At 47.2% G+C, this 24,076-nt stretch overlaps 2 protein-coding genes across 2 annotated transcripts; one reads left to right on the top strand and one right to left on the bottom strand.

Moving 5' to 3' along the window:
• Window positions 1–7,153: 7,153 nt before the first annotated feature.
• zdhhc21 (zDHHC palmitoyltransferase 21) lies at window positions 7,154–14,182 on the bottom strand. Its single transcript, XM_084487165.1, has 9 exons — window positions 14,088–14,182; window positions 13,860–13,997; window positions 13,193–13,377; window positions 11,376–11,474; window positions 10,269–10,380; window positions 9,469–9,607; window positions 8,988–9,104; window positions 8,189–8,232; window positions 7,154–7,669 (listed from the first exon to the last, which is right to left on the bottom strand). Exons 3-9 carry the CDS (start codon window positions 13,344–13,346, stop codon window positions 7,537–7,539), a joined length of 798 nt encoding a protein of 265 aa, XP_084343291.1. The 5' UTR covers window positions 13,347–13,377; window positions 13,860–13,997; window positions 14,088–14,182; the 3' UTR covers window positions 7,154–7,536.
• A 499-nt stretch (window positions 14,183–14,681) lies between these two features.
• plaa (phospholipase A2-activating protein) lies at window positions 14,682–23,360 on the top strand. Its single transcript, XM_084487589.1, has 14 exons — window positions 14,682–14,891; window positions 15,594–15,787; window positions 15,880–15,980; window positions 16,364–16,484; window positions 16,871–17,038; window positions 17,586–17,721; window positions 18,287–18,456; window positions 18,984–19,135; window positions 19,863–20,082; window positions 20,481–20,546; window positions 20,659–20,727; window positions 21,410–21,517; window positions 22,078–22,251; window positions 22,657–23,360. The coding sequence occupies exons 1-14, from the start codon at window positions 14,743–14,745 to the stop codon at window positions 23,223–23,225; spliced, it is 2,397 nt and encodes a 798-aa protein (XP_084343715.1). The 5' UTR covers window positions 14,682–14,742; the 3' UTR covers window positions 23,226–23,360.
• The last annotated feature ends 716 nt before the right edge of the window (window positions 23,361–24,076 follow it).

Raw genomic sequence — 24,076 nt, 5'->3', positions numbered from 1 at the left:
TGGTGAGAGTGTGGTGCGGGTGGAATCAAAAACATCTGAGACGCAGCTGAGCATCAAGATGAGGGAGGGGGGGGGGGAGGAAAAAAACACAACAATGGCGGCAGTCACACGAGTAAAATAAATATTCAGAAAGAAATGTCAGGCCGGCGTGGCTCTTGAGCCTGGGAAAGGCGCGGGTTGGACAGCAGCTCTTTGTTTCTCACTATCAAATTAACACGGAGGAGAGGCTGGTTGAGGCCGGGTGCAGGTCGGACACGTCCTGCGGTCACTCATCCGTCGGGGACACACAGCTTCCTCTCGCTGCATTCGTCGGCGTGGTTATAAGCCCGGTTCTTTTCTGTGTTTGTATTTCGTTTTTTTTCTTTTTAGACTAAACAATGAATGGGATAGTGTGGACAAAGTGACTTTAAACAGAAAGCTGTCCACCAGGTATAGCGCACGCACGTTCTTGTCCTCAAACAACGATGGGATTGAAGACTGCGTTTTAATGACGTATCCCGCTACACAGCGTCACACCAGAGGTCAGAGTTCGGCCTTGCTGAAGTGATTGCTTATGTTTCGAAGAGTTTGAAAAACATCCCACAATGCACCAATTAGCTGTGTTTTAATTGACTCACGGTTCAAAAAGTTTCAAAAACATCCCACAATGCACCAATTAGACGTGTTCCGAGCCGCACATCGCTGTGACCCGTGTCAGCTGATCTCACACACACACACTCTCTATCTACTTCAGAAAGTACTCACAGAAAACTCCCTGGAGTTTAACTCTCCTGTTTCAGACAGCATCCACGACCGCCACGACACTGCACACCGAGACACCACCCATACAACGACCACCACACCACCCATACAACGACCACCACCACACCACCCATACAACGACCACCACACCACCCATAGAACGACCACGACACCACCCATACAACGACCACCACACCACCCATACAACGACCACCACCACACCACCCATACAACGACCACCACCACACCACCCATACAACGACCACCACACCACCCATAGAACGACCACCACCACACCACCCATACCGAGACACCTTCCCCCTGAGGGGTGATGAGTGAGTCAGACGGCAAAGGTCTTCCTGAACACGGGGTCACCATAACGCAACACAACAGCACCCACCACAGCACCCACAACATCCCCCCACAACAGCAGCCACAACGACACCCACAACAGCCCCCCACAACAGCAGCCACATCCGCCCCCAGAGCAGCAGGGGTCCACTCACCATCCACCAGGTCCGGGCCGACGTGTCGTAGCAGAGCTGCCACTTCACAGCCCGCTCCCCCGGCGTCCCGCTCACCCGGGCAGCGTGGCCGGGGGGCCGGGCGCCGCTGCAGGGTCCGAGCCGCTCCATCCACGCCGGATCAGAGGGACACCTCATCAAGGAGAGGAGGAGAGGAGAGGAGAGGAGAGGAGAGGGGGGAGAGGAGCCGCATGCCGGGCCCCGGTGAAGGGGGCCAATCGGAGCCGGGCGGAGACAGCCTGTGCGTAATGAGGGGACGGGGAGGGGGCGGCCGGCGGCGCAGTGGAGTGCAACAAAAGTTGACCCTGTTGACTTGGAGCTGTGCTGGGTGTAATGGCACAAGCTGTGGCACTGTGTAGCCCCCTGGTACCCACACACACACGCACACGCAGACGCACACACACACACACGCACACGCAGACACACACAAGCTGTAGCACCGTGTAACCCCCTGGTACCCACACACACGCGCTCACGCAGACACACACACGCACGCGCGCGCGCAGACACACGCATACACGCTCACACATACGCTCGCACGCACACGTGCACAAGCTCGCAAACACACACAGACATGCTCGCACACGCACACATGCACACGGACACACACTCACATGCTCGCAAACACACACACACACACACACACACACACACACACACACACACACACACACACACACACACACACACACACACACACACACACACACACACACACACCCAGGCTCGCATGCACACAAACACACACACACCACCACTGCTCCACTCAAATCACATGGCTGGCATTCAACACATGGTGTTTGGAGTCAAACATCAGGTCAGATGTAGTGGTTATAGATGAGATACATCCCTGAGCCCAAGCTGTAAGCGAATAACTGGGACTGCACAGGAGATTACAGCGCAGATGATCTGATACAGCGGACTAACGACAGACTCGTATCCACCCTGATGAATAATAACCATCGCTCATTGGATGACTTATAAACTCTGCTGGTTAATTGCTGTAAGGAGCATAAAGCGATGTTGATCGCTTGACGCTAATTAATTTACCCCCTTCCATGTATTTGTGTGATGTTGCCCGGGCGATGTGTTGTTAAAGTAATGACATCACCAAGTTAGATAATTGTGTATTAGGTATGAGTAGCACATAAATATTCATTAGCTGGTGAATATTTATGATTCCCTTATTGTAAAAAAAAAAAACGGATTGGATAATGATGCGGTCTTGTTAGGATGGTAAAAACACAGCGCGTGCACACACACACACACACGCACACGCACACACACACACACAGTTAAACGGAGAGGCACATACAAAAACACAAGCCTAGTTCTGAAGATAAGAGCATAAAAAAAGGAGTTCTGTTCATCATAAATCCAGACTTTATATTCTACATCAACCCCTTTATAATCTTAATAATCTTTATGAAATAGAACCAGCCAGGGTTAGTTCCTGTCCATCGAAGGAAGCATAGAAACATGGCGTCCATCAATTGCAGTGACAACAAAAGGGGTTATTTTGATGATATAATCCCCTGAAAATCTAATTCAGGGGCCTAGGGATTGAATAGGCATACACTGTATAACCCCAGCATCAAAATCCCCCCCAAAACACGATCCACACGCAACAAGAAACTAAAGTGCCTTTCCTTCATGTTGCATGCATCATGTGTTCCCACCCCATCATAGATTTAATAGAAATCAAGTCTTAAACCCTTGAGAGTAGCCTCATAAATTAATTCACCAGTACTGATCTCCCCCTCCCCACTTGATGGGTTTGAGCACTGGTCTGTGTTTTCGGTGGATTTACACATCTGAATAAGCCGTCTAAATAAACATGGCTGCCTCTCATTCCCATGTCCTCTGCTCTGAATGGAGCTTTTCTCCGCCGGCCGCATTCCAAACCTCCTCGCTGAAGTCATTCAACGGCAGCTGGACTTCCAGGAGCCGTGGGAGGCATTAGCAAGTAGTCCCGGGACGCTTGATGACGCAATCTGTCTAGCCACCCCCCCCTCCCCTCCCCTCCCCTCCCCGTGTACCTAGGCCGGACGGAGCACATGAGTACATGAACCAGTGGATGAATATGACTGCATTCATGGACGTTTTTGCTTTGCTCGACATGAACGTGTTATGCACTATATCAAACTCACCATTTTAGACTATAGCTTTTATGTAAGCAGTCCTTTTATGCACTTTTTTTATTACCACAATTTTTATTTTTAATTGTATTAATTGATTCTTGGTTAAAGTAATCTGTTTGTGTTTATTAAGTAAAGCACTTTGAATTGCATTTGCGTTCAAATCTTTTGTGCAAAGCAATAGAGCTCTTTCAATAAAGTTTGATAGAAGCGATGGTCTCATTTCAAAAATACCATTTTATTATTATTATATATTATTTGTGATCAGTCTAGAATGACAATAGGAGCCCTATGAGAAAACATGAATTCTTAAAATAAAGGATTTCATTGATGGGTAAATGACTACCCATGATGCATCACAAGACGTTTGAAGTTGTCCTGTGAAGGAGTCTTTGTATGATTGACGTTTGGATATTTGTTTGTTCTGTTGCCATGGTGTGTATTTGATGCATGGATGTCTTGTTTGGCAAATGTAAAGTATGTTGTAAAGTGCTTTTTCTCAAGGTGTACAAAATAGGCTCAGCGGTTTAGTAGATGACTTGCTTAATTAGCTCAACATAGCTGTTAATTTGAACGTATACCGCAGTAATAAAAAGTGTGATCACATTTTAAACCCAAATACCAAAAATAATAATTATATCAGAAAAGGTTATGCTTTTCATTCACCTTAGGTGTGCTTAAGAGAAACGTCAGAATATCATAGCAGGATATATTATAGAGCAGGGTGCGTCCTATTGATTCTAAGGTAGAAAATCAATACTTTTCATCGTGTTGATTGGATTAACAGTTTCAAGTTCAAATTTTAATGGGATTTCTACTTTGTAGGAACAGACCTCATTTGAAAATCAATAGGCCAATCAATATCTCTACCGGGTTCCGGAAGTCCAGCTGCCAAACACCTCCACCCTGAAGCTGCTCACTCAAGAGGAGAACGTTCATCTGCAGGAACAAAAAGGAGGTTTTTGATCAAGTTAAAACCAAATTTTGCTCTGTAAACTGACAGTGAGTCAATATGTTAATCTTCCCTCAGCATCTCGCTGAAACCAATTCATATTTTTATTAGGATTTTTTTTTTTTTGCACTTTCCACACATTAAGGCGGGAATTGTCCAAATTCCCTTTATCTTATCTTCGTCACCTTTGACCTTAATGGTCTTAAATATGTCTTCAAAAGTAAAAGTAAAAGGTAATATTGTAATGTAATATTATTTAGTAAAATTAGTAAATATAATTAAATAATTATTTTTAATAAACACATATTTTCATCAACCCAATGTAAATAATTAGGACATGGTATGCATGGCAAAAAAATATTTAGTTTAAAAAAAACTAAACAAACGGAAGAAAATAACATCACACCGGCAATACTGCAGGAAGCCACCAACTAAACTCTCTAAACGTCGTCTAGTACTGACCCAATCAAATCACTGTCAGGCCAAGCCCAGTCGAGCTCCGATCCTTGCGTTTGATGTCAGAAAACAGGACACGTTGTATCCGCGTGTTGAGCGCTGCACGCATACCGTGCTCCACTGCTCCCCGGAGTGGCTGCTGCCTGCCTTTGTCCGGCCAGATGTCGAGGGCCACCGCCGCTAGCAGGTGGCCCTTTTACTTCATTAGCGCAGCCGACCAATGCCGCGGTGGGAGATTAGCAGCCCGCTGAAGTTAAGGTTAAGGGGAGAGGCTCTTTAATCCAGGAAACCAGGGCCAAATTAATCAATCAGGTTCACCCTAGGGTGCCCTCAGGCTCCTTATCACGTCAGTGTGTTATTGCGACCCATGTGTTCAGGAATATTCAATATTAAATGCGGGGAAAGAGAGACTGCACGCGAGGTGCTATTATAGCAATTAGGTTAAATGTTATGAATGGGGGCTCTCCCCACGCACGCGCGCACACACACACACACACACACACACACACACACACACACACACACACACACACACACACACACACACACACACACACACACACACACACACACACACACACACACACAATAAACATCAGGCCAGATTCCTGCACTAAAATAATAATTTCAAAATTCAATTTATTTTCCTTCACCTTCCACAGCCCGTAGGCCTCAGTTTATTTTGGATTAAAAAAAATCACGTGACTTGTATCTAAATCAAAACCTGTAGCAGCTGTTGACAACTGAGTTCATTCATTAAACTTCATTATAAGTTTAAATTGATCGTTAATCGTGTAAAGCGTATTTCAAACCTGGCATATACAGTTAACATTTAAACAGTGAATTGATTCCAACAAAAACACAACCGATACAACAACATTAATATGGAATAACATCCCAGCCATGCTACTGGAGTCTAAAGACATGTTAATCAGTGCAACATTATATTCATCCGTATCCCCTGAACTTGTGTCACTCCATCGCCTTTCCCCAAGTGTAAAATATGTAGTTTCCGACGACTTGTTCATTCTCCTGCGACCGAGGCTAGTGGGAGGACTGTGGACTGTGAACGAAAGTGATAAAAGTTCAACATAAAAGGCTGTAAGACAGGCACTTAAAACCACCGAGCACAATGCTCCCTTCAGTGTGGCCCTGCTCAGCTCACACACCATCAGAACAACGAACGAAACAAACAGTAGCCCAGAAACATCATCATCATCATCATTATGAAACATCACCCGACTACAAACATCTTGTTTGATTTTAGCTCGTCTTCAAAATAAAAAACATTTTAGAAAGTGTAGTTCTTTCATGTCCAGTGCCGTTGAATGGAGGTATAATGTCATGTTGAATAATTTTCTCTTCACAATACAGTTCATAAAATCAGACGTGTTGCGCATATATAATAAATTGTACACCACCGTTATGGTTGATGGTGAGAGGCTTTCAGTTAGCCTCTATGTCCCATACGCGGTACTCAAACCTCTCCCGTACATTGTTAAAGTTGTATTCAGGACTACATTCAGACAGGAGACAGCAGGATGGGCGATGAGGCAGCTGTTATAGTATGCTTGTAGGTCTCAGGAGAAACACCAGATGAAAAACCTAAGATAATCTAAGTGCAGGTGGGGTAGTGTACATCTTTGGATTCCACTTTGGCCTGTCTCTAAAATGTGGCGTTAACCTGGTGTTTCGTACAGCTTACTATATAAACCTAAAACATAAATGAAACATATTTGATCATGCCTTATAAAACAGCGTGTTTCGTTAGAGTTAAATAGTTTCATCGAGTACCGTCAAATCAAAGTGTTAAAACAAAAGTACAAAAGTATAAAATAATACGCACAGAACACAGCGAGCGTATCCTTCAGCCACCCGTTAAAAAAAACACACAAAGCAGAATCAGCTTCTTTACGACTCTCTCTTCGTGAGACAAAGTCAACAGCACTTATGCAACCCCGTTACCACTGATATGTACAGCCAGGTCCTACAAAACGCCCAACCTGATACCGGACAAATCAAAGTACATTGAAACAGCTTAAAAAACGAAAAAAAAAAAAACGACCAAGGCACACACACACACACACACACACACACACACTGACACTAAAACCAGCGCTTCTATGATGGACGCATCGCCGCTGCCGTAGCTGAGTCTGTTCTGCCGCTTAAAAAGGTTCGGTATTGGTTGTATTGGCCTTGTTCCTGTGGCGGCCATCTTGGTTCCACTTCCCCCAACCCAGTTAGCGTTTGGAACCAAGATGGCCGCTCCGTGGATAAAGCCCATTGGAGTAACCTGAGAGGGGTGGGGGGGGGGGGGGGGGGCGAGGAAAGATGTCCGTCGTCTCCGGAGCAGCATGAAGAGAGAGAGGAGGGAATCCTGAATGCGCGCAGCAGCAGCAGCAGCAGCAGCAGCAGTCACAGTGACCATTGGAAAGGACAGAAGTCACAACAAACACAGACACAGAGAGCACGGTGTCGGAGTCTCTCTCGCGGTGGAGTGTTACCCCTCATCTCTGCTCCGCTCTGTTCTGCCGTCCCGACCGTAAACAGAGCGAGGCGTGGCTAGAAAACTAAAAAGAGCTTTGCTGTTTGTTCCCGTGCCGACGCGGGAGACAAACGAGACGACGTCGAGGTGCGAAGCAGAGGAGCGGCGCGGAGCGTGACTCGATGGATCCTCCTCTCGTCGCCCGACCCCCAGACGGGTGGGGGGTCAGAGGTCAGACTACACCTCGTTGCGGAAGCTGTGGCCGCCCTGCAGGGGGTGTCGGCTCCGCAGGGGGATCAGCCACAGGAGCTTCCAGCGCGTTCCGAACACCTCGGACAACGCCCACTGCCAGGACCGCTTGGTCACGTGTCTGTCACCGGGAGGAGGGAGGGAGGGAGGGAGGGAGGGAGGGAGGAGTTAGGGCTTATGCGACTGACCAACTCTGATGTTTTCTGATGTCAAAGAGTAAGAGGCCTTTATCACAGAGGTGTTATTCTTTGAGGAGGGAGTCTTTGTTGGCGATACCATTACTGCGAGCGAGAGAATTGTCCTAAAGTCCTAAATAAACCGAACACTAGGCTTATCAAGACTTTGTTGTGCCAGCTCTTGCATGAGAAACGTTGTGGCAGAATCAAACACAACAAAGTAACAGCATAATGCACACCATGACCACCATTAACGTTCCTATGCTCCTTTATATCCGAAGTGGAGGCGGTCATTGGGATGTGACGTTACGATGTAGAAGCCCTATAGCCGGAGCCAGAACAGATGTAGCTTGTTAAGTTAACGATAGGTCTGTGGGCCCGAGAACGACGTCCTGATACACAGGGCCCCTACGACAGCACCTCTGTGATAAAGGCCCATACCAGCTGTTACTGAGAATACTCACATTTCATCTAAGGTCCGGGACATTTTCTCAATGGTGGTCGTGTCCTGTTTGAAAAAAAGAATGTGATTTTGGTTATACAACCTGGGTACAACACCCAAGTAAGCCGATCCTCATCAGATATATTGTGATGTAAACACTGTAACCGGATTTCGGGGTTATTCAATTCTGTGCGTGCAGCACTCCAATCCAGAAATAGCCGCAAATACATCAACAAGAGCGACTGCTGGCCGAGTGGTGTCCGCATGAGAGAGTGATGAAAGCACGTTGTTCAACACGCTTCTGGATTGAGGAGACGTTGATCACGTTACATCTAATGACAGACCTAAACATAGAAGAAATCCTTGAGGGGCATATGTGCCCCAACAGAGACCTTTGAAATAGTATCTACTGTAACGTACGCACAGTCATTCTGTTATCAGTATCTTCAAAGCTCCAAATCAACAGATGGCAAAGAATCAACACAATCAACGAACAAGTAGGACCACGTTGATCTGTTGCGTTTTGTCAAATGTTACGGTGGGACTAGGTGGGCTCGTCACTCTTCAGAGGACATGTGTTCCCTGAACTGGTGACGCTAGTGGCCATGGAAACACAAGTAACACACACATCCCTGTGTGTGTTCATCCCTCGACTAGTAACCTGGTTCCTCTGCCGAGCCGGGTTTCTCCATCACAGAATAACCCTGGCATAAATCTGAATAAAGGAACTCTGCTGTAACCTCAGCTCTAACCGCTACATCAGCGTAGCATTCATTTGAATCGGAGCATGAGAGCATAATAAACAGAAAGGGCTGACTCACAGAGATGATGCCGGCCATCTGGGTGTAGAAGAGGCTGCCCATCCCCCCGAACATCACCAGACCCATGAGGGCGGAGACTCTCAGGAGGGCCAGCTCGTGCTGCGTGGTGAACGTATCCTGGAAGAGACAGAACGGGCACAAGTTCAATACAATGCCGTATATAAAGGCCTATCTCTCCTCTCTTATCTCCTCTGGAATCAATAGTCCCGACAAGGTCACAGGAGTTTATAGATCCAGAATCACCACTAGTAAAACCAGAGCCAAATCATTAAATATTATGCACATAAACAGTTCTGAAAGACGCTGAAACTAGACTCTCCTGTCTTTATTAACCATTATCATTTTCTATGAATCTTTATTTGCATACAGGTCTCTCTTGAAAAAGAGATCTGGATCTCAATGAGACTCCTGGTTTAAATAAAGTAAAGACGATGCTTTGCGTGCACAGCACCCACAGTGTTAAAGGGAGTGATGACAGTACCTGGTCCAGCGCGGTCAGGGGCTGGAAGTAGTAGTACTGACAGAAGTCCATGGCCAGGGTGAACAGGCTGAGCACCTGGGTGTAGAAGCAGAGCTGCAGGAACAGCCAGTGGTTGTCTTCGCCCACGCAGTTGTTGATCCTGAGAGGAAGGGAGGCGCCACATCGTGATGAGTGAGGGGTGAACTCTCGTCGAACCCTGCTCCACTCTCAACCCCCGTTGTCGACGTTGTCGGTCAGCGTTGTGTCGGACCAGTTTGGGGGCTCTGGTACTCCTAACCGTCCCTGGAAGAGGAACCCCTCTTTCTGGGCTCTAGTCAAGGGTTCTTCCATCTAGGCGGAAGAACCGAGTTTTTCCTTAAAGGGCTAAGAGCCGAAACATCAACTCATTTTATATTCACATCCAACACGTCTATGTGTATTTCCTAACTGCTCCCGACGAGCTGGCTGGTGCCTTGCATGGCTGATGCTGCCGTTGGTGTGTGATTGTGTGTATGAATGGGTGAATGTCAGGCAATATTGTAAAGCGCTTTGGGTGGCCACTGGTTACAAAAAAAATGCGCTATATAAATGCAGTCCATTTACCATTTACCATTCATTATTCATATCATCTGTGCATCCGTATGTCTTGGGTCATTGGACAGGACACGCATGTCAAGTCCATTTTACACACAAAAGTTTTCCTTTAAGCTCTTAAAGGAAAACTTTACATAAACGGTAAGTGTGAAAAACGGAACGAAAAGCATCAACAGAGGAAAGGGGAGCTGTGACAGAAGCAGGTGGGCGTGGAGGCAGGCCCTCACCAGGGGCAGTGGTGGTCCATCCGACGCACACAGTGGCCACAGCGGCTGCAGTGGTGGGACCTCCTGGGCCTCATCAGGTTGCACTTGTTGCACAGCTCCCACTCGGCCCGCTCTGTGGGGGGGAAGCAGAGCGCAGGAAGAGTCATACGCTGGGCCTAGGAGGATAGGATAGGACATCTTCTATCCTGAGATAGGTCCGTCAATGTGACTAAGAACGATATACAGTATATCAAGATATAGCATATTTTCTTGTAATTCATAAAAAGACTACATAAAACAACCACCTAAAGCCTATTCTTTTTATACTTCTGTCTGAATTTTCTTTTACTGAGGATGTTCTCCTTTTATGGTGAAATTTAGTGCACAATGAACACAACTGTTGTGCCTAGTCTACAATATGAAAATATCAAATATCAAAAGTGTCAGCTGACACTTGATGCATGATGATGATGATGATGATGATGATGTTGATGATGTATTCAAACCATCCCCATCCCTGTGCAGCTGCTCTCCAACTCTCCCCCTTTGTTTTGCTGCTCTGAGCGTGCTGCTGCTGCTCTCACCCTGACCCGCCTCATCGACCTGCCCTGAGCGGGGGGGTATGTATTACACACAGACCCAGAGTCTGAGACCAACGTCTAAACGTCTCCTCACCAGACTGCTGCTGTCCTCTCATCTAAGCGATTACAAGCCACTAAACAAATAACACGGGCTGAAGTGGAAGGAGACAGGCAAGGAAACAGCATTACAAGTAGAAGATTCCTAGCCTGTCACCTAGACTCTGCATGGCCTCCCCCTTACCCCCCACCCCCCCTCCCTCCAACCCCTCTTACGCACTTATTGTATGTTGTACGTCCTGGCACCTAAAAGTAGTACTGAGTATTGTGTAGCATCTTATCCTAGTTATCTCTGTTGTGTACGGGACATGGGTTAACCTAGTGATGGTTAGTGCTTGGCACTTGGTTCTATGAACATCCTCACTGTACCCACAGAGATATATTGTTGTTTCTCTTTCTTCTGACAGATGTACTTATTGTAAGTCACTTTGGGTAAAAGCGTCTGCTAAACGCCCTCAATGTAAAGACGTTGTGGACGGCGGCGGCCAACCGGAGAAGGGGATGTGGGGGTCCGGGGGCAGGCGTCCCGGGTCGGCTGTGGACGCCCTCAGAAGCGCCAGGATGCAGAGCGCCGACGCCAGGTAGTAACCTGAGGATGGACGTGCATCACAACACACATCACAACACACACACACACACACACACACACGCATCACAACAAACACACATCATGTTGTTGTTGTTGTTGTTTTTTATACTTTATTGTGTTCGTTCTTTCCATTTTCCAGAACTTATGACAGTCGTAGTTTGTTATTTCCATTTCTGAAGAAACACACGTCATGTTGGAGACAAACATTTACATTAACATTTGTCTAGCGATTTTCCTAACGATTGTTTGTCCCAAGCACTAACAATCGCTAGGTTAACCCATTCCCCAAATACAACAAAGATAGCTATGCTGAGTACTATTTTTAACTGCAAGGACATACAACATACAATAAGTGCAGATGACAGCACATGCTGAGATGGAGATGCTACGGCTACTGCTTGAGGCCGGTCAGAGTTGTTTGTAGTTTTCTTTCCTTAGCGATGCATTTCAATGCTGCTGGACTACTTCCCCTGCACTTTGATTCTGTGAGGGCTAATGAGTTAATTGGTCATTGGTTGCAGTGAACTGCCGGTTTCAGCCCACATTGGAACCCGAAGAGATTTAAAATAATGGGTTTCAGGAGGAGCGTTCGAGGTGGACTCGTTATCCCTGTGGTTACGACCCACACAAGCTCCCTGTACCGTTGTTGTATCTGAGCAGGATCATGTCCGATGCTGTGTCTGAAATGTGCGACACCTTTGTGACCATTGTTGTGTATGAGCGTAATCATAATCATTCTTAGTCATCAATGATGACTAAGAAATGTGCCACGCCCTGGGGTGTTGTACTGTAAGTGTTGCAGAAACATAGCCCTCTCTCAGATGTGGCCAAAGACCACTGCCCAGACGAAGCTCAAACCATCCACACACACTGTTGAAGTTGAAGTGCCTTGGAGAAAGCACTTCAACGTCACCAAGGGAACACAACATATTACCATGTTTAAAAGAACATGGTAATACCTGCTTGATCAGGTCTTAGCGAGTTTATCAAGTCCAGCGAGACGGAGCAGACCGCCCCCGTCTTAGCAATGTTAAGTGTGTCTCGGTGTGGTTATTTTGTAATATTAATGCAGGTATTTTATTTTCAATGAACTTTCCATATGGATTTAGTTCCTTAGAAGCTATTTCATGTTGCGCCTGTGACCCAAAGTTGGCACAATGGCAGTAGAAGTAGCATTACCAATGGCTAATGTTTGGTGGACGCAGAAGTAGCAGTACTATACATGAAGCAGTCATAGTATTATCCATTTACATTTTTTGAGTAGTAGTATACTAGTAGTAATAATAGTAGTAATAGTAGTTGTAGTAGTAGTAGTAGTAGTAGTAGCATTAGTAGTAGTAGTAGCATTAGTAGTAGTAGTAGCATTATTATTAGTAGTAGTAGCGTTAGTAGTAGTAGCAGTAGCAGTAGTAGTAGTGGTAGTAATAGTAGTAGTAGTAGCAGCATGCATTAGTAATGGTAGTAGTAGCAGAAGTAGCAGCATTAGTAATGGTAGTAGTAGCATCATTAGTAATGGTAGTAGTAGCATCATTAGTAATGGTAGTAGTAGCAGTATTATTGATGGTAGTAGTAGCAGTAATAGTAATGGTAGTAGCAGCATTAGTAATGGTAGTAGTAGTATTAGTAGTCGTTGTAGTAGTAGTATAAATGGAACATTTGTTGGTGTAGTAGTATGAATAGAGGCTTTATTGTAGCAGTACTAATATCATAATACTCACAGACGACCAGTGCCCACGATATGTGTCCTTCGTTGTAGTGCGGCAGGAGGACCAGTGTGGGGACAAAGACGCTGTTGTACAGCCAGATGCCGAAGACCATGCTGACACACAGCCACCCCAGAGGGTCCACCACAAAGTGCAGACGCAGCTTCATGGCTGCGGCCGGGCAGGAGACCCAGAAATACCTAGAAGGATCATAACAATAACAACTATTCAACATGTCTTCCCGTATTAGATGTCCATGACTCCAGTCCCTCATCCAATAAAGACAGAGCTATGACCGGGTCTAAGAGAGTCTCATACGATGGCTCAAAAGTTATGTAGAGTACAGCGCTGCAATACGTTACCTATTTATAGGTGGTGTGTACAGCGCTGAGAACATTATAAACCTATAACCTTATAAATCATTCAATGATAAAACATAACAGGTATTGGATAGAATTGTACTTTCTTCAGCCAAACGACGGCCTACCTTCAGATTGTAGAAAACATACACTTAGTAGGAACCTCACACGTCTATACTACGTACAGTATGCATGTTAACCATCATTCAAATCTGACTGATCTTCCATTCAGTATTCTCCAGTCCTACAGTCCCACCTATCCGCCACAGTGAAGGTAGCAGCTGGTCCAACACTAACCCACACAGAACCTTGTTTCTATTGACCTTGGTGTGGCTGCAGATTGATCCGAGGATGAATGGATGGGCTGGGCTGCAGTCAGCCTCTGGAGGGCTGCTTCTCAGCAGCAGGCAGCCTCTGGAGGGCTGCTCATCAGCAGCAGTCACACAACGCTCCCAGCAATCCTAGAAACAGAACGCATGATATACACACAGCAACCTACACCAACACCACAGACTATTGTATCCCTCCTTACGGACAGCACGAGTACTGACCTTTTCGTTCGTGCTGTCTTATTCAAAGACAACAACATCGATGTGTGTGTGTGTGTGTGTGTGTGTGTGTGTGTGTGTGTGTGTGTGTGTGTGTGAAGCACTTCCTCATCCGAGCCCCTCTCGGAGGGCGGGGCCGACAGGTGGAGGAGGAGTGGTAGCTAGAAGAGAACTGCGCATGCGCATTATTCGTAATACCGTGCATTTCTATCAAACGTTAAATACATATTTCTATGAATTAATTAATTATGTGTCAATTTTACGTACACATAGTAATATTTTTGGTTTTAAATAACATAATAATAAATAAATCGTTAAATTGCTCAACGGATATTTCTGTCAGTTTAAACGGAAATTACGTAGAGTTTACGTCATCACACTTCCGCTAACATTAGCCGATAGCTATCGTAATACCATACATTTCTATAAAACGTTCAATAAATCTTTCTATAAATATATTAATTATTTATTATTTTAAGAACAAATAGTTATATATTTGGTTTTAAACAACTAAATACAATTTCTCAACGGTTATTTTAGTCAATTTCAACGGAAATGACGTAGAGGGCGCGTCATCAAACTTCCGCTAACATTAGCCGATAGCTTTTATTTTGGTCGGGGGCTGAGCGGAAGATCGGTAACATAGGCGCCCGAAAACATGGCATCATCCAACTCCTATAAGCTCCGGTGCTCCATCCCGGGGCATGAGATGGACGTCCGGGGGGTCACGGCCGCCCTGGTCCCCGCCGGAGCCTTCGTGTCCGTGTCCAGAGACCGGACTGGACGGGTCTGGACACCCAATGCAAGGTAGACAACACACACATACACACACACACACACACCGACACACACACCGACACACACCATAAGCCTCGACCACCGGGATACGGGTGTGTGTAGAGCACAGGGAGGGGAGAGAGGCGCCCGGACTGAGGGGTTGTATCACCCCGGCTAGGTGGTCCACGTCTCGGCTTCCCTTTGCGGGTCAGTGATGGCGTTTTTAAAGCAGCCTTGTCATTCACCATGGCTGGCTCTGTCAGGCGTGACGCTGCTCTCGGCGAGACATAAATGAGGAATACTGAGTTTATATATATATATATATAATACTGATACTTCCAAAATAAATGTTTAAGTAAAATAAATGTAATGGTAATATTACCAAATATTAGCCTACCACAATTTTTTCTAAAGATAAAACACGAAATAAAGCCATTATCAGTTGACCAACTGTTCTGCTAAACAAATATTGCAGTATTGATCTCACCTGACTTTAGACAACTTCGACCTCTGACATATGTTAGAGAGAGAGACGGAGAGATATGGAGAGAGAGATATGGTGATAGACGGAGAGATGGGGAAAGAGAGAGAAAGGGAGGGGGAGAGAACCACGCCATCACCACACACAGTAAAGATATCGAAACCCATCTTTGACATGTTTCATGTTCCTCATGGATTAACGGGCATGTGCTGTTTTTTCTCCTTCTGCTTTTATGTTCTCCACCCATGCAGTCCAGACAAAGGCTTCACGGAGATGCACTGTATGTCCGGCCACACAAACTTTGTGTCCTGTGTGTGCATCATCGGCCCGAGCGAGACGTACCCCAGGGGGCTTATCGCCACAGGGGGGAACGATAACAACATTTGTGTGTTCTCCCTGGATCAACCACAGCCCCTCTTCATGCTGCAAGGCCATAAAAACACAGGTGAGATTCGGATGTTGTGTCGTCTCCCCATGTGTTCTGATGTTGTGTTGACGCCAGCTGTGTGTTAACAAGGCTGCTTCCCTTTTCCCCAGTTTGCACTTTGTCCTCCGGGAAGTTTGGCACTCTGCTAAGCGGCTCTTGGGACACCACCGCTAAAGTGTGGCTCAATGAGAAGTGCATGATGACACTGCAGGTAATACACACCACCACCAGCTTCCGTAGCTCCTTAGTCTGATGTCACACACGCTAGGAGTGTGGTGATCAAGGCGTTATCCTGTGGTGCCGGTGGTTGGCATCCTCGGCTGACTCCCTCTCAAATTTGTGTGTTCGCAAGGTGAAAATGTTACACCGACCGTATCTGTATTACTGAGGAGCTTCTTTATACAATGCGTGTTCCATTATAGTTGAACAATTATGTTTTCATCTTCAGACCCCAAATTTCACAATTTGAATCTACCATAAATAATCCAAGATGGGAGATTAGAGTGCAAATATGTATCTATACGTACATATATACACTCAATATGTATATAATGAAGCTACTTCGACCTAACATGCTCGTTGTTTTTATCACAGGGTCACACTGCAGCGGTCTGGGCGGTTGCCATCCTACCAGAACAGGGCCTCATGCTGTCAGGCTCGGCAGATAAAACCATTAAGCTTTGGAAAGCCGGCCGCTGTGAAAAGACATACACAGGTGAGCGGAGGCACTCTCTCACACTCTGGGATAAGATACAACTTTATTAATCCAGAAGGAAATCGCTACAACATAAGAAAGAAAAAGAATAGAGTAATAAATGTAAAGGGTATAATGATAATTTTAGAACTATTATTATTATTACTATTACATTATTTTTAGGAAAGACTGGCAACCCAATCATACTTTTCCGTCTCCATAACAATTATATAATAAAACACAATTATGACCAGATACAATTCTATGGAGTGTAGCTCCAAGTCTGATTCACAAACCTCGTCAGCCACTCACAACAATAGCAACACAACTTCAACAACTGCATTCCATCCCAGCTCATAGATAGTCAGCAGCGTGGGAAACGTAACACTCTCTTCCTCCCTCTGAAGGCCACGAGGACTGCGTGCGGGGGCTGGCCGTCCTCAGTGACACAGAGTTCTTCTCCTGCAGCAACGACACCAGCGTGAGGAGATGGATGGTGACCGGGGAGTGCGTCCAGGTCTACCTCGGCCACACCAACTACATCTACAGCATCGCCATCTTCCCCAACGGCCAAGGTGAGCTACTCACACAACGAGCAGCAGACGGAGGGTCTGACTGGCACGAAGCGCCCTGTTCACGTGCCTATGACGTGTTTTCATCTAGTTTATAGGAAGATTAAAGGGGCTGTAAGGTTTGAGTCGGAGAGCGGAGGGAGGAGGATTTGGAAACCAAAAACCCAAAAGTTGTTCCCTCCCTCCCTACGTTTCTCCACCATTGAGAGATGTTGCATTCCAAGCACCTGTAATAGACACTCCAATTAGGTTCCCTGAACCTTTCACTGAACAAATCACTAAACAGATTCCCTGATTGGTCCGATATGAACCAAGAGCGTCCTATGATCTGTCTTGGCTTCAGCGGCAGGCACAGTAGAACTGGAAACACCTTTTCTCACAGTATATTTCACTCCCTTATGGTTGCAGACTGACGATGCCATTTCTAACGAATTACAATCAAATAATACCGCTCAAATCTTGCCTACAGTACATTTTTCATTTTGCTGACCCCAGCTGTGTGATCCTAACCATATTCTCCTACTTGCTGTTTTTTTCCCTCCCATCATAGACTTTGTCAGCACAGGAGAGGACAGGACGGTGAGGATATGGAGGAAGGGAGAGTGCCATCAGACCATCCGCCTGCCGGCCCAGTCTGTGTGGAGCTGCTGCATTCTGCCCAACAACGACATAGCCGTGGGCGCCAGGTAACACGGATCTCTCCCAGGCACCTTACCTCCCATCGCAGACCTTCTGTGGCCATTGGTTGATAATGGTTTCACACCATTTAATTGTAACCTTAGTGGAAGCGCAGAGTACATATTTGTCTTTGCATTAGCGGTTTGACACAAAGCTGTGTTGTGATTGGTCGTGTATTATTTTGAATAAAGAAAAACATGCCTGTATACTTTCTAATTGCATTTATAAACGGAGCATGATGGAACACTTTACACGCGTATAAATTGTTCTTTCATAAACACTGAAACTGAATTGTCTATATTTTATGTTTCTGACCCCAGGAAGACTAGCTCTCACTCCGATGTGTTGCTAATGGGGATCCTAATAAATCAAATCAAATGAACACTGAACTTTGAGCGACTGGGCTAGGAGTGTGATTTGGCCCTGATCACTGATCACTCTCTCTCTCTCTCTCTCTCTCTCTCTCTCTCTCTCTCTCTCTCTCTCTCTCTCTCTCTCTCTCTCTCTCTCTCTCTCTCTCTCTCTCTCTCTCTCTCTCTCTCTCTCTCTCTCTCTCTCTCTCTCTCCACCCAGTGATGGGCTGATCCGAGTGTTCACGGAGGCAGAGGAGCGCGTGGCCAGTCCACAGGAGCTGCTGGCATTCGAAGACGAGCTCTCCAAAACCACCATAGACCCCAAGACGGGAGACCTGGGGGACATCAAAATCAATGACCTCCCTGGGCGGGAACACCTGGACGAGCCCGGTAACCCACGGAGGAATCATCCATGAAACGTTTAGCTGTTCCCATACCAGTATCGGAAGTTCCTCCGATACTGCCTAAAGTGCAGTATCGGGTATTGGCCAGTTCTATGTGCCGCAGATCCAATACCGATACTAGCTAATTTACTACTCAGGCAAAGAACATCACAAACACTACGGTGTGATGCTGCGTTCGTTCGGAGGTGGAAGGGCGGAATGGGAAACGGGTCATCTCCGACCTACGTGCTTCGAGCTACCATGTCGGAAAAACATGGATGCTCAGGCTTTACTACAATAATACAAATGTGTTATTATAATTATAGATTATAAATGTAAATTATTTAGTTCTGAAATAAACAATGATCGACAGTAAGTGAACCGACTTCACATCGCTGTCATCATAAGAGAACCCTTCAATAAGAACAAGTGCTGTTAGTGCTAGACGTTTATACTCTGCATCGGCTGACACTCAAGTTCAGGAGTGGGGATGTTCCCGTCTCCCGGTCGACCACAACGTTGCTCTTCTTGCAGGTAACCGCGACGGCCAGACGCGTCTGATCAAGGACGCGGACAAGGTGGAGGCGTACCAGTGGAGTGTCAGCGAGAGCCGCTGGATGAAGATCGGAGACGTGGTGGGAGGGTCCAGCCAGCACACCACCAAGAAGGTCAACTACGAGGGGAAGGTAAGAGGACTAGTACTATCACTCGCCTGTTACCTCAGCGTCCTCAGAGAAATGACCAATAGTTACATTTACATTCAGGGCGTTTAGCAGACACTTTTATCCAAAGCAACTTACAATAAGTACATTTGTCAGAAGAAAGAGAAACGACAATATATCTCTGTCGGTGCATTAAGGATGTTCATAGAACCAAGTGCCAAGCATTAACCATCACTAGGTTAACCCGTTATTCCCCGTATACCACAGAGACAGCTAGGATAAGATGCTACACAATGTTAAGTACTATTTTTTAAGTCCTAGGACGTACAACATCCAATAAGTGTGTAAGAGGGGTGTGGGCCCCCCCCACACCCCTCTTACGCACTTACGTAAGCCGTTCGCCGTTGTCCAGAAATACCTGGACAACGGGTACTGTGTTTGTTTGTTATCCCCCTGTCGCACAGAAGGGACGACTCTGTCGACCAATCAACGGACGGCGTGTGTAGCTCAAACTTGCCGGGACCCTTTCAGGCGTCTCAGTACCTCAACGGAGGTGTACTGTGAGACGAGAACGGCTCAGTCCGGGTCACGCCCACTTTTGGCGGTGGTAATGCGACCCCGTGCCGCACCTTTGCAGACCGAACCGACCCGCACCCTCCAGTGGGAACGCGCCATAGGTGAACTCTGAACCCGTGAGTCTTGAGTCTTTTGTAAACTAACCCCCGCGTTTGACCACGCCGTCCCTGCGCAGGAGTACGACTTTGTGTTCACCATCGACGTGAACGAGGGCGGGCCGTCCATGAAGCTGCCCTACAACATGTCCGAGGACCCCTGGCTCACCGCGCACAACTTCCTGCAGAAGAACGACCTCAGCGCCGGCTTCCTGGACCAGGTGGCCAACTTCATCATCGAGAACTCCAAGGGCCACGTGGTGGGCCCGGCCACGCCCAGCGCGGTGGACCCCTTCACTGGTGAGCCCCCCCCCTGCCTGGGACGGGCGGATACAGGACGTTGTTTCGTTAGTGTGTTCCTGTCTACCTCCACTGTATCACCCCAAGGCGCCTGTGGAGCAGGTGGTGGTTGCACTGTTCTTCTTACACGTTGTGTAATATTTCTTATTTTATTATGTGAAACCAGAAAGAATTCAAACTTCCGTTTTTATCTTTGAAATGTGCGCTGTTTGTTAATTAATACTTTGCGTGGTTCCAGAGGGCCTGGGATTTAAGCATTAAAAAGTCATAAAGGCTAAACTTGTAAACTTGTCTCTAGTGCGCCTCAGGCTAATTAACTCGGAGGCGTTCCACATGTCAGCAGCGTTGTTGGTTTTAAAGGGTGGAGGTGACGTGTTTCCCCCGGTCCTTGTGAACAGGGTCCGGGCGCTACGTCCCGGGTGCGGCGGACGGTAGGACGGGCTTCGGGGCGGACCCGTTCACAGGTGGGGTCACCTGTCGCTCACAGCAATAACGGAATCTCCCTGCCACTTGACTTTGACACGGAAGGGCACATGTGCTTCTTTAACGTGTTACTGTGCTGTTGTTTGTGAGCAGGCTCTGGCCGCTACATCCCAGGGTCAGGACTCACAGCCGGTTCAACAGGGGTGACCGACCCGTTTACAGGTGAGCTCCCGGTCACCTGGGTGAACGAGTCCTCTATGGGAGAACTGGAGACAATATACATTCTGATACGGGGCGGCGTTAGCTCAGGAGGTAGAGCGGGTCGGCTGGTAACCGCAAGGTTGCTGGTTGGATCCCCGGCTCCTCCTAGCTGAGCGTCGTGGTGTCCCTGAGCGAGACACCCTCACCCTGACTGCTCCTGACGAGCTGGCTGGCTGTCGCACTGCGTGGTCGACTCCGCCGTCAGTGTGTGAATGTGTGCATGAATGGGTGAATGTCAGTCAACACTGTAAAGCGCTTTGGATAAAAGTGCTATATAAATGAGGACCATTTACCATTTATGATACAACAATGGTGCAAGGGTGCCATGAATCTAGCTTGTAATGAATGGCCTTGGTTTATGGGTTTTGATCTCAAGTGCTCCTCAAAGTCAAACTTCCATTCATTAATGTAATTGATTGTTATAAACCAACTCGTATCAGAATCTCTCGGAATCAGGACAGTTGTAAAGTACCATCTTATTCCTTCTCCTAAACCAAAACCACATTCTGTCCATATGAATATTTGATTCTAATGATGTAATGTTGGCCGCACTGGGTCTGGGCCCAAGTGCCCTGGAGATGTTTAGGCTCTGACTGCTTCACTTCTGCGTCCTCATCTCCGTCTCCCAAATCCCCCCTTCCAGGTGGAGGTGCCTACTCCTCCGCAGCCTTCAGGCAGACCACCACCAACATCTACTTCCCCAAGACGGACGGCGTGACCTTCGACCAGGCCAACGCCACACAGATTATTGGTAAGCCGGTCGCGTAAAGAAAAAGGCGTAAAAAAAGTGTCAGATTAGTATGTATAATAAGTAACCCTTTTTTTTTTGATAAAGGAATAGCGTCTCACGTTAAACGGCATTTCACTGTTGGCGCAGGAAAATGTACAAACTACAGCAATGACTTGAGACTGAGATTGATTTAAGACTCACTTCAAGTTCAGAGTTCACCTGGACTCATGCATAGCCCCCCCCCCCCTTACCCCCCACCGCCCCTTTACCTCCCTTACTCTCCTAAAATCATCCCTCTTACGTACTTGTATGTCGTACGTCCTGGCACTTAAAAACAGTACTTAGCCTTGTGTAGTGTCTTATCCTAGCTGTCTCTGTCTTATACGGGGAATGGGTTAACCTAGTGATGGTTAGTGCTTGGCACTTGGTTTCTATGAACATCTTTACTGTATCAACAGCGATATATGGTGGTTTCTCTTTCTTCTGACCAATGTACTCATTGTAAGTCTCTTTGGATGAAAGCGTCTGATGAGCGCCCTGAATGTGAATGCTGACCCCGTGGTGAACCTCTGCCCCCCCAGCCAAGCTCAAGGAACTGAATGGCACGGCGCCCCCGGCGCACAAGCTGTCGGAGGAGTTCGTGGAGAGCCTGGAGAGGATGCTGGACAGCGTGGTGGGCGGAGCCAACAACTCCACGCTGCCCCCCAGCCTCCAGCAGATCAACCTGCTCTGGACGGCGTCCCACTGGCCTGAAGGTACACGACCAAAGCAACGGCTGTTAGCATAGTCATGTTTTACAGCAGCAGGACCTTTTTTTTTTTTACGAGAAGTAAAGCCTCCGAAACTGGGCTTTGTTCAGGAACTAGAGCAGGTTGACTTAACTGGAAGGTTGCTAGGTTGATTGTCGGTGATTGTCGTAGTGTCCCTGAGCAAGACGCCTCACCCTGGCTGCTCCCGACCAGCTGGCTGTCACCCTGCGTGGTTCACTCCGCCGTTGGGTGTGTGGATGAATGGGTGAATGTCAACAGTATTGTAAAGTGCTCTGAGCGGCCACTGGTTAGAAAAGCGCTGTAGAAATGCAGTCCATTCACCATCTACCATAACCCCTCCTGCCTCTTCCCCTCTTCCCCTCCACCCGCGCCCCCTCTCCCCCCCACCAGACATCGTGTTCCCCGTGCTGGACATCCTGCGCCTGGCGGTGCGCCACCCGCAGGTCAACGAGCGCCTGTGCGGCGAGGCGGAGGGCGTGCAGCTCTGCAGCCACCTGCTGGGCCTGATGAGCCCGCAGGGCCGGCCGGCCAACCAGATGCTGGCCCTGAGGACTCTGTGCAACTGCTTCGGCGGGCCGCAGGGCCGCGCCCTGCTCCTGGCGCAGCGGGAGGCCGTGCTGGCGCGCGCCGCCGAGCTGGCGGCCGGCGGCAGCAAGAACACCCAGGTGGCGCTGGCCACGCTGCTGCTGAACTACGCGGGCTGCCTGCACGGCCGGCCCGACCTGGAGGCCAAGGCGCAGTGCCTGTCGGTGGCCAGCAGCGCGCTGGAGTCGGTGCAGGACAAGGAGGCGGTGTTCCGGCTGCTGGTGGCGCTGGGCACCACGCTGGCCTCGGACCAGACGGCCCGCGACCTGGCCCGCTCGCTGGGCGTCACCTCGCAGATCGCCAAGTACTCGTCGGTGGCGGACCCGGCCAAGGTGGGCGAGTGCTGTCAGCTGGTGCTGAATGAACTGCAGTGATGTGGGAGCGAGAGAGGGACACGGTTTCCTGGCTTAATATGGGTTTAAATATCCTGTTTTTTTGTTCATCAATGGTTTGTGGTGGATACATGACTAATGCATGTGCAGCAATAAAAAAGATGTACAAATTGCAAATTTGAATAAACTTTTTTTTATTTATGCTTGGTGTAAATCGATTAAACGCACGTCATGTTTACCCGGGATCTTGGTGACATATATAGGATGAATGCAAGTTGAATTATGCAGATGTTTGACATGTTTAGACTGGAAACACATTTTAAATAAAGTTATGTTTTCAATGCTTGAGCAATTAAACCACAAAAGTGTGGGAAAGATATTGAATTAAGTTTAAATGTCTCAACCAGGGATTTAAGAAGGCAATATAAAGGTGTCAGAATATGTAACACCTTTTCATGCTTGGCTTCTTGAAAATGGTTAACGTTGCATTTTTCAGTATAGTCAGCCTGTTTTGAATAACCAACCCCACAGACCAAACATAACAAAAACACTGAAGATGGAGTGCAGCAGCACCCAACACACTAACTCCCATCACAGAGCCGTAACCATAGGAACGTGACGTTACCAAAGGAACGTAACGGCTCTTCTGGTAAACATGCGTACTGCTTTTGAACACGTGGGGCGCTGTTTCTTTTAGGGGGTGGACATCGGCAGAACTAACAATGGATTACAACAGTTTTTACTATTATATATTATTATACTGAAATATATAAATGTATAAATATATATATATATTTGAAACATGTTATAAAAAGTAACATTTAATTTTATTATTAAAAGAAACATAGTCCGCCATGGAACTATAAAAAAGGAGTCCACCCTCTGGAAGTACG

This window comes from Micromesistius poutassou, assembly GCF_964030765.1.
Source record: "Micromesistius poutassou genome assembly, chromosome: 23".
Lineage (NCBI taxonomy): Eukaryota > Metazoa > Chordata > Actinopteri > Gadiformes > Gadidae > Micromesistius > Micromesistius poutassou.
This window is presented reverse-complemented; position numbering and strand designations above follow the sequence as displayed.